This window comes from Triticum dicoccoides, chromosome 5A (genome assembly GCF_002162155.2).
Source record: "Triticum dicoccoides isolate Atlit2015 ecotype Zavitan chromosome 5A, WEW_v2.0, whole genome shotgun sequence".
Lineage (NCBI taxonomy): Eukaryota > Viridiplantae > Streptophyta > Magnoliopsida > Poales > Poaceae > Triticum > Triticum dicoccoides.
In genome coordinates this window covers 220,179,187-220,190,164 of record NC_041388.1, presented here as the reverse complement: position 1 = coordinate 220,190,164, position 10,978 = coordinate 220,179,187, and the positions used below count along the sequence as shown (strand labels likewise).

The window sequence follows — 10,978 nt, the reverse complement described above, 5'->3', positions numbered from 1 at the left end:
CTTCTCCCTCTCCCTCTCCTTCCCCCTTTCCCCCTTCGATAAAAGGAAGGGGGGCGAATTGGACTAGGAGCCCAAGTGGGACTCCTCCCACTTGGGGCGCCCCTACGCCGGCCTCCTCCCCTTTCCCTCCTTTATATACTGAGACGGGGGCGCCTCTAACACACATCAATTGTTTCAAGCCGTGTGCGGCGCCCCCCTCCACCGTTTACTCCTCCGGTCATATTGTCGTAGTGCTTAGGCAAAGCTCTGCGTGGATCACTTCACCATCGTCATCATCACGCCGTCGTGCTGACGGAACTCTCCCTTGACACCTTGCTGGATCAAGAGTTCGAGGGACGTCATCAAGCTGAACGTGTGCAGAACTCAGAGGTGTCGTACGCTCGGTACTTGATCGGTTGAATCGAGAAGACGTTCGACTACATCAACTGTGTTAAACTAACGCTTCCGCTTTCGGTCTACGAGGGTACGTGGACACACTCTCCCCCTCTCGTTGATATGCATCTCCTAGATAGATCTTGTGTGATCGTAGGTAAATTTTTGAAATTGCATGCTACGTTCCCCAACACAAAAAACCTATATGTAATATCCATACTACACTTGTATCACTATCTCTTCGCCGAACTAGTGCACCTATACAATTTACTATTGTATTTGGTGTGTTGAGGACACAAGAGATTTCTTATATTTGATTGCAGGGTTGTTTCAAAGAGACCATTTTTATCCTATGCCTCTCACAGATTGATAAGCCTTAGGTCATCCACTTGATGAAAAATTGCTATTGTCCTAAAAAACTCTGTGCTTGGAGGCCCAACACGAGTCTACAAGAATAAATTGTGTAGTAGACATCAGTATTCTAATCCGTTGCATCTGTGGAGAAAGAAAGGGACAATGGAATTTGGCTTTATCTCTTGCAAAGTTCTCCTACAATAACTCCAAGTATAGATCCATGGGAAGGAGTCCTTTTTCCATTGTCTACACTAAAGTTCCAACACAAGTGGTGGACCTTGTGAAGCTACCATCAAAGGGAAACCCAAAATCAGCATTATCCTTTGCTAATAATTACATTGAGTTATTTGAAGAGATTTGTGGTGTTTTGGAAGCACAAAATCAGAAATATAAACAACTTGCTGACTGCAAAAGAAGGCCGAAATCATTCCAAATTGGTGGTAAGGTGATGGTCTACCTCCGAAAAAAGAGACTGCCTTTAGGTGTTAAAGGAAAGCTTAGGCAGCGAAAGTATGGGCCCTTCTCTATCATGAGAAAGATAAATGATAATGATTATGTGATGGATCTTCCAAGCGACATGGGTATATCCAACACTTTTAATGTTGCAGACTTGACCCTCTACCGTCCAAAAGAAGCGCTCTATGAAGATAACTCGAGGGCGAGTTCGAAACATCCAAGGGAGAATGATGAGGAACAATAGATGAGGAAAATAAAAATATAATCATTTGTCAAAATTGTTTGGCTACTTCTAGATACTTCTATTGTATTCTAGTATTTCTTTTCTTTTCTCAACCCTGGCTACAGTTTTCAAGAGTCTTCTAGCTATGAGTAGAATGGTGAATCTTAAGTAATGTTTTCTAGAGTGTTCTAGCCACAAGTAGAAGTATGTGAAGGTTTTCCCTAATATAAATAGAGGTCCTCTCCTCAAATTTGTAATCAGACTATGTACCCCCACTGCGTATAATAGAACTTGGTGTTCTTATCTAAGATCTTGGAGTAGATTTTGTGCTCTAGGAGTTCTGAATTGAACTCATGTTGCCATATTGGCCTACATCCACCTCTAGAGCGATATCTGGTGCAACACGTTGAACCTTCAACTCTAGTGTTGTACACTTTATAGCAGCAGGGTGGAGTCGCTCCTCCAAAACTTTGTGTTGCTTTAGGTCTCTACCTACATCAACTTTGCAACCAACATAGTTCGACTTTGCTTCCATACAACAAGACAGACCATCGAGGCAATGGTCAAGCATAAAAGAAGTAGTGAATCCAATGTAAAAATCATTCACATGCTCCATCGTCATCAAACGGGTCCCTCTAGCGATTCTCTTCAGCCTGTTAGAAGGGAATAGAGAGAAATTGGTGGAATCGATGTTATTGCTTAAGCCTCATGGACATATATATAGAAATACAATAAGCACGAGGGTCGATGCAGCCATGGAAAGAACCATGGGACGGCGACATTGCAGTCAAAGGGATGATGCAGCTACAACCCGTTGCTCGATCGATGTAGAGACATGTGTACTGGGAACGATCTTCACGGACTCATGCGGCCGAACGAAAACACGTACACGTCGGGCTGCAACGTACACCAGCACACAATGCAACACGTGTGGTTGTCCAGGCCATGACGCGAGTCATCATGCACAACTTGACGTGCTAGCAACAAAGCCACAAGGCGCACATGATGGTGCGAGCGGCCGCCGTAGCTGATGCGATGACGATCAGCCGGGGACGCCGTGATGCAGCTGATCTGGGCAGATGATGGGCGCCGCTGCCATACCAGGACGCTCACGCGACATGCATGGAGCCCGGGGCACTTTTTAGCACGAGACCATGAAGATGTCGATGAAGTAGAAGTGTTGTAGACGACGGACGACTGCGGGCGGCGCAAACCGATCTACGAATCAAGAAAACCAAAAAAGAATACAGATCAATCAATCGGCGAGAGACAAAACCCCAATCAAAACATTGGGAAAATGACTCTCTAGGGCAGACAATCAACGCGGTCGACGGATGAACCCTGGTTACGGGTTGTGTGGCCCCCGGTGACAATCATGGGAGATCGACCGCCCCAGGGCGGCACGAAGTGGAAGCGACAGCGATGGCTAGGGTTTGAATCGATTAGGCTGATACCGTGTTAGAAGGAAACAGAGAGAGATTGATGCAATCGATGTTATTGCTTGAGCCTGTATATGCATGTTCACAGCTTGAGACGCTCTGAACCATCTAATAAGATAAGTAAGATAAGGTGTTTTGACGATCTGTGATACTATTCCCAAGTGGTGAAACGACATCATTGCGATCTTTAGCCCAAGGAATAGTGCAACAGATTGCTTCAAACATCGTGGGTTCTCTAGACATGCATGCTCTAATGATTGGAAAAAAGACTGCCATCATGATTGCTAATGAAATGCGCAAAGATGGCAAGGAATTCCATGGCACCTAGTTACAGAACGATCCACAACGAACCCCACCAAGCAACCATCATAATGTTTTTTCTAGAAGGCAGCCATAAAGAAAGTTGGTGAACCAGGGGTAATCATAATAACAGCTACAACAGAATTGTACAAACGGAGAAAATTCTTCGACATGGCAGAAGGAATGGGTTTTGCTCTTGCGTTTAGTTATCTCCCCATGCACGCTGGAACACCCATTCTCTCTATAATCGCCTGAAGAAAACACAAGCGATGTCAAGCAGCATCTGAGTTCTCCGTACAGATAAAAAGAGTATCTTATCATTTTCGATGTCAAGTTTGGCGTCCCACAAGCTCTCAGAAGACAAGGTGTAAACAAGAAAGCATCGATGTGAGGCTACATAGATACTTCCTCCGCAAAGAAATATAAGAGCATATAGATCACTATTTTAGTGATCTAAACGCTCTTATATTTGTTTACAGAGGGAGTACTTTCAATCAAACCGTACTTTTGCTTATTGTTCATTCTGTGATGATATAATACAGATGCAACTGTAGTGTTAGTGTACTTTAACATGCATCTTACAAATAGGGGGATTTAGTATCAGAGTATGTCGACTCAGCACAAAATGCAGTGTAACAAAACATTCTAAAAACCGTTGTCGGTGCTAACAAGATAGCTAGGGAATTAAGCCACTAAAAATGTGTGCAGTAATTGCTAGTTGATTTCCGTCACCAAATATATAATATTACTAGTAAGATGCCCGTGCGTTGCACGCAACACCGAAATGCATTGATCCGGGTCATCTCATGTTTAACAAATATCGATAGGTTTCTTCAGATATTCATTCTTCTCTAGAGCTCACAAGCATACGGGTGAATAGTAAATGTACGAAAATAGATAAAAAAATATCTTTTGCAAACAAAAGCATTCAAGTGTTCAACCTGCACCCAAAACTTCATGAAGAAATAACACTTATTGTGCTTTGCAAAAAATGATCTTCAAAAAATATTTTTTGAGTATTGATCTTGTTTATTTTTTCTAGACAGCTATGAATGTAACTCGGGATGACTTGGAAGGGGGCAGAGGAGATGGCGAGGAGGAGGGGGTCGTGGTGGTGGTCGGCAATGCGGCCCAAGCGAAGGCATGAGAGGCGTTGGGGGCAGACGACACCAAGAGCAGCGACCTCTCCAGATTCTTCTTATTTTGTCATGAGATGGCTAGATGAGGTGAGAGGCAGGGGGTTATCTACAAACGAGTAGTGGAGTGCGGAGGTCTTTTTGTAAAACTAACATAGTTTGTCTCAGATGCGTTGGATGTAAATCGAACGGTTGTAAATGAAGGATGGCAGGCACACCATCATCACCGACTCAGCTTTTTATAGGAGTAAGATTATTTTTTCTAGACAGCTATGAATGTAACTCGGGATGACTTGGAAGGGGGCAGAGGAGATGGCGAGGAGGAGGGGGTCGTGGTGGTGGTCGGCAATGTGGCCCAAGCGAAGGCATGAGAGGCGTTGGGGGCAGACGACACCAAGAGCAGCGACCTCTCCAGATTCTTCTTATTTTGTCATGAGATGGCTAGATGAGGTGAGAGGCAGGGGGTTATCTACAAACGAGTAGTGGAGTGCGGAGGTCTTTTTGTAAAACTGACATAGTTTGTCTCAGATGCGTTGGATGTAAATCGAACGGTTGTAAATGAAGGATGGCAGGCACACCATCATCACCGACTCAGCTTTTTATAGGAGTAAGATAAGAGATGATAGATGAGGTACCTTTTTGCTTGTTTCTTGCAGCTCTCCAGCGAGAATAAACTCATCCAATATCAAGTAAACCTAGAGAAAACATGATAAATAATGAATTCAAAATTATAAATGATTCCCAGCCACAAGAACAATTTATTCAAAATTTAGAAGATCTTCAAATATGTTACTTCGATTTAAAAATATAAAGAAATTAGAAGTATAATCGGTCAAACTTGGTTCAGATTACACCTAAAATCAACTTAAAAATGTTTCCTCTTTCCAGGTCCAGTTTAGACTTTAGAATGGATTACTGTCTAATGCAAATACAGTTTGAATCTTGACCAAATTTACCAAGGGTTGAGTGTAAACTATATGGCTGACAGGAAGGAATTTGAAATCATGCGAGCAGAAGGACAAATCTGTATCCAACTATAGAATAGCTGCCTACCCTTGTCAAGTTATGTTTCATGGTTTCCGGCAAAAAAAAAAGCTATGTTTCAAGGCAAAACTTGCCCAGTAAATGAATATTTAAACAAATACACTACCAGCTGAGTAACTTCCATCTTTTTCTTTCAACACGAGGAGTGAGGTAATATAAACAGTTTTGAAATAGCTATTCCCATGTTACCTTGTGGAAGTTAAATACTAAATCAAGTTCACACACGTTGCTGAAGAAATGGTCCAATATCTCCACAAATAAGTGGATACATTCCAAGTATACCAACTCATTATCCGTGATATCTACACATATTGAGAAAAATAGTCCTGCATATCTCCTGTAGATAACTTTGTGCGTACGGAACTGCATGAAAAAACATCCAATTAGATTTTGCCTGCTCCCCACTTGATAGCAGTTTCTTACAGATATGTCCAGATTGAACAGGTTAATTCACTAGGAGCATATACAGTGTGGTGTTTAAGAGGCTTAGAATTTCTACCTTAGTCATCTAACAGTATTATTATTAACTTGCATATTCAGAATGTTACTCATTGTCGAAACCAAACACTACCTCATTAAGTAAACGTACCTAGTGGTAACTGAGAATCGTCAAAGAAATGAACAAATTATCATTCAAGATAATGCCCAAGGCATTTATGGTATTTTATTACTTGGATTCTTTGACTGTTTGAAATCAGTTAGCAGATGACTCTTTATCTTTCAAAATTTCAGAGCCAAACCTATCTATCTCTTCACCCTGTTTTTAGGGGTTTCCTTTCCAAGCTTACCATACTACTGACTTTGTAATTATAAGTGGGATATGAACGGATTAAGGACGAGCAGCCAAGGGGATCATAACAACAAATGAAAAACACGCATGCAGTATAAAGGTAAAAGCCCCGTCTTCGTGATCCAGAACAGAGGTTGTACACGGATACAATATACAACTGTTTTCATCGGATATTCACATATCTATCAGTGTAAGACAACACAATTGATGCTCCTGAAAGATCTTCTGCGTATGTAAATTTGGAAACTGGACATGCCATCTCAATTTGGATCCTACAGTTATCCTGCTATTCACCGATGCACGCATGGCAGCAAAGGAATTAGAATGGATTCACTAAAGGAAAATTTACAATAAGCAAGTATCAAGAACCCATTAGCTTGACATCTAGCAATAGCATATATCAGGAACCACTCACAAACTATGTACCAACTATAATGATAAAAATTACGCTTTTAGCAAACCCAGCAAAATGTGCAAACAACAACAGATGTAGTATGAACTATGAACCCAGCAGTATAGCATTCAGTGTCTTCTCTACAACTACTGCATTCAACCTGCAGATGCTTGTGTAGTTGCATCTAACCAAAGAACAGCTAGGCCACAAGGCACAACCTTTTCTAACCGCGATTCAATGTACCTTTGTACTCCCTCCATTCCAAATTACTCATCGCAGAAATGGATGTATCTAGAACTAAAATACATCTAGATACATCCATACCTGCGACAAGTAATTCGGAACGGAGGGAGTACAGCAGTATCCACAATTCTACAGCGACTAAACTTATTCTACCTTTTGATCAGATCAAGAACTCAGAGCCCTGGTCTAAATTGCTTCAGACCAAAGCAAAAAAAACGATATCTAAGCTAATTTCGCTTGCGCATATACAGCTGTTTGGCCTCAAATCAGGATCAAGAATTCAATCACCTCAACGAAGTTAGTGAACTTGGGGTCCCTGTTGACGACCAGCCGATGCACCTGGGATACAGAGGAACAACACAGATCAACAACACCCTAATCAGATAGAATCTTTCTCTACGGCTAAATGGGCTGGCCCTGGCTCCGCTCACCTCATACTCAACCTTGTGCTTCTCTGAGTCCTCGAGCGGGACGTAGTACTTGGCCAGCCGCGTCTTCCCCTGCCGATTCTGCAACAGGATGAAACGGATCTGCAAAGAGGCGAGCAAAGATCGGACGGAAGAATGTCAGATCCCGGAGAGGAAACCCGGCGGAGTGGAACGCGAGAACGATCCGTACCATGCTGGGTGATGATGATGACGACCACGCTTGAGAATTCGCGGGATTGGAGCTTGGGAGGGGAATGAATCGGATTTGTGTTGCTTGGTTTGTTGGGTTATGCAGAATGAGCTGTGGGTGGGTTCACCGTTGAAAAATGGTGCCTCGGCTTCCTCTCCAACCACGCCAGTATTGCTCTTGCATGCGTTAATTTAACTTCTGTGAATTGTTTTTTACGCAGCCGCTCGTATGCACGCAACCCATACCTACTAGCACCTTAAAAAGACTCAATCCATACATCATCTTAAAATTAACAAAATCACGTCTTCTTAGTTTTTTTTTAGCATCAGTACAGACACAAGCGCTCATATACACGCGCATATACTCACCCCTATGAACGCACACACGCACACCCTACCCCTATGAGCACCTCCGAAAGACTGAGCCGGCATATCATCTTGAGATTTACGAAGTCACTATAGGCGTCTCATCGTCGACGGGAACGTCTCCTCCCACTGAAAGCGCATCGCCGAAAATCCTGAAATAAATCCAGGAATAATGCGATCACCAGGATTTGAACCCTGGTGGGTTGGGGATACCACTGTCCACCTAACCAACTCAACCACAGGTTGATTCGCTAGACGTCTTCATAGTTGAAAAAACGTCTCCTTCCATTGAACCCACATGGCCGAAAGATCTGAAATAAATCCAAAAAATGTGAGCACTAATCACTGACGAAGCATAGTGGTCGTGACCCCTTCAAGTTTTGCACATTTGTGACGAAAAAATTCAAGAGAGAGCACACATTAGTGACAGTTCTGTGTTTTGCGGCCCATAAAATTCAGATTTTGTGTTTTGCCCCTTCCTCCCTGTCTAGCTTTGTCAAGCTCCGCCACAATCACCAATGGCAAGTCTAGGACATGAACCCTAGTGGCTAGGAATACCACTGTCCTCCTAATTCACAGGTGGTTCACACTTCTGTAAAATTTTAAAAAACACGTTCCACATTAAATAGCACATAACCGTGTTCATCTGTGTTGTGATCCTGAATTTTTTTTTTTGGAATAAATTATGTGAAAAAGAGATAAAAAAATTTAAACCCGTCAATACAACGAAATATACATGTTTTATTTGAAACACAATGTATGTGTTCATTTTGTGCTAATACTTAGTCCAACCGCTTTCTCCATGTCATTGTTCGTGTACATTCTCTTCATCTTTTCATCATATTTCAATTCATTCTTTATTATTCAACCGGTTATTGTTTTCAATCGTATTCGCCCCTCCCATTGTTACTATTTACCTTTTTTCTGGGTGCATCTACTTCAGTGTCAACTTTCACTAGTCTTCTTTTTTTCACATGATTTGTGTTCTTCCTTTCACTCGTTTGACGGTCTTCTTTCTTAATTTGGTTTATGTCTATTTAATTATCCTCGTCTTTCTGTTCTAGCCTATTTCAAATTCGTGGCATGCTTTTTCGCAGTGCAAAATCATCAACTCATTATTCGGTGTTCTCATTGTGTTACGACACATTATGTCATCTTGGACATACTTGTCATTCTAAAAATATCATTACAGATACCACTATGATTTCAGCGCGCCCTTCAATAGAGTTTCTACGAGGAAGAGTGAGGCAAGAGAGTCAAGTGTGGGCATCTGCCGGGCTAATGAAAGGGAATTGACGGTGTCCTGGACTAGGGGGTACTCACCACGTCGTCTCCCGATCTATTAGATTGGGCCGAGGACCCCCGTGGCCGTATACTCATGGGCCAGTTCGTACGGCTACCGCATACAAGGAAGATTCCACAAGACTTGGCGATCAAGACAAGGACTTCTCCCCACCGGCGTATTCGGCTAGGACTCTTGTTATCCTAGGTCTCCGGTGCATTATATAAACCGAGGCCAGGCTAGTCGATAGATATACAATATATACAACAATCATACCATAGGCTAGCTTCTAGGGTTTAGCCTCCTTGATCTCGTGGTAGATCTACTCTTGTACTACCCATATCATCAATATTAATCGAGCAGGACGTAGGGTTTTACCTCCATCAAGAGGGCCCGAACCTGGGTAAAACATTGTGTCCCTTGTCTCCTATTACCATCGATCCTAGACGCACAGTTCGGGACCCCCTATCCAAGGTCCGCCGGTTTTGACACCGACATTGGTGCTTTCATTGAGAGTTCCGCTGTGTGATCGACAAAAGGATCGATGACTCGCCTGCAGATCAACTGCGACTTTGGCATCTTCGTCACCAGCTCGACTGGTCACCTTGGTTCGACCAAGAATTGCGCCCCGTGTTCGGATCACCATGTCCGGACGAGGGCCTTCATCAAACATCAACTCCGGTCTCTATCAAGATCACGGAGGAACCATCTATGGAGCTCGGGGGCTCAACGTCAACATTGCCCTCAAGCAACCGTGCTGTTTTTCTGGACAGCGAACTCGTATCTGCCACCACCACCTCCTCAAGTATCGCTTTGACGATCGCTTTGGTGGAATTGTGCGGAATTGAGTCTACAACAACCCTGGAAAATTTTGTCGAGTTCCGATGGAGGAATCTCTGGCAATCCACGATATACCGGAGCCCTATCAAATCTGGACGGGAATTTGGATGAGTTTAGGGCATGGTGTCCAGCTTCTAGCTCAGACGTCCTTTGGAAGATCCGACCGTTGATCGGCTGCGGAATTCCTATATCTACCACCTCTCAAAATTTCGGCTCGATCCGACCGTCCAAACTCCGGGAACCTTCCGATTAGTGCATCACTTTTCGGATCTGTTTTCTGCGCGAAAACGAATCCGACCCGAGTTCATCTTTTTTATGAACAGGATTTTGGACATCCATTTTGAAGGAAGTTTTGTATGGGGTATTGTGTTTTGTTCCCGAACACATCCCACTAACTTTAAGATCTTTTGAACATGATCTTCAACATCATGCTGGTGTCAAACCAGTCCGGCAATATTACTCCACGGCTGCCGACTTGCGCTAGACACGACGTCACTTTGTTGAGCCGAGCTCAACTTCTTCGGATCATCATCTCGGCAAGCCGAACAAGAGCCCGGCATCGCGAAGGATAAATCATCACCAACATCGCCGCCCCACGGATTACACGGAGCGGGCATACCAGCATCGCCGCACGGTCGCTTCATCAAGCCGTCATTGACCACGTCACGACCTGCATCGACAGGGCCGCACTATTGCTTCTTCAAGCTGGTGTCCATCACGCCGACCTACTTCGACTCATCGGCTGACATCGAGGCTTCGACATCTCGGCTGGATCGGGGGCTTCGCCATCTCTTCATCAACCTACTCCGGACACTTCGGCATCACTAGCCGATCAGCTCCGTCACATTAGCTGGGCCGAGGGCTTTGCCTCGGCGAGTCAACCTTTACCAGCATTGCCATGCCGCCGTTTTATCACCCATCAGGCAATGGGTGTGCGGAGCGGGTCCCAATTTTAGGAATCACCTTCCTTCGGATTGCTACAACAAATAAACCAAGTGCTATTAATCCTAGTATTTTTTGCTTGTTTGGGTTCATTTTTCCCAAGGAATTATTACTCTGGTTTGTCCGTCATATGTACACAGGTCTATCAAATGGTGGCTGCATTAACGACAGTCGCATGGT

General features: G+C 43.7%; 1 protein-coding gene across 2 annotated transcripts; it reads right to left on the bottom strand.

The window, feature by feature from the left end:
* Positions 1-3,030: 3,030 nt before the first annotated feature.
* Positions 3,031-9,662, bottom strand: LOC119300740 (AP-2 complex subunit sigma-like). Of its 2 annotated transcripts, XM_037577643.1 has the most exons (7): positions 9,469-9,662; positions 7,826-7,886; positions 7,183-7,281; positions 7,040-7,090; positions 5,514-5,687; positions 4,916-4,975; positions 3,031-3,395 (listed from the first exon to the last, which is right to left on the bottom strand). In XM_037577643.1, the coding sequence occupies exons 1-7, from the start codon at positions 9,660-9,662 to the stop codon at positions 3,351-3,353; spliced, it is 684 nt and encodes a 227-aa protein (XP_037433540.1). In that variant the 3' UTR covers positions 3,031-3,350. The 2 variants fall into 2 exon arrangements, with proteins under 2 accessions (XP_037433540.1, XP_037433541.1); XM_037577644.1 differs by lacking the exons at positions 7,826-7,886; positions 9,469-9,662 and adding an exon at positions 7,370-7,556 and having other exon boundaries at positions 3,045-3,395.
* Between the last annotated feature and the right edge of the window lie 1,316 nt (positions 9,663-10,978).

What these genes read in the sequence shown, in the direction of transcription:
- LOC119300740 (XM_037577643.1), bottom strand. Translation starts at nt 9,662, where the DNA reads ATGGTGATCCGAACACGGGGCGCAATTCTTGGTCGAACCAAGGTGACC. An exon ending in AGCACAAGGTTGAGTATGAG is followed by an intron (nt 7,091 to 7,182) that starts GTGAGCGGAGCC and finishes TCTGTATCCCAG; the next exon opens with GTGCATCGGCTGGTCGTCAA. An exon ending in TAGTATTTAACTTCCACAAG is followed by an intron (nt 4,976 to 5,513) that starts GTAACATGGGAA and finishes TGTTTTCTCTAG; the next exon opens with GTTTACTTGATATTGGATGA.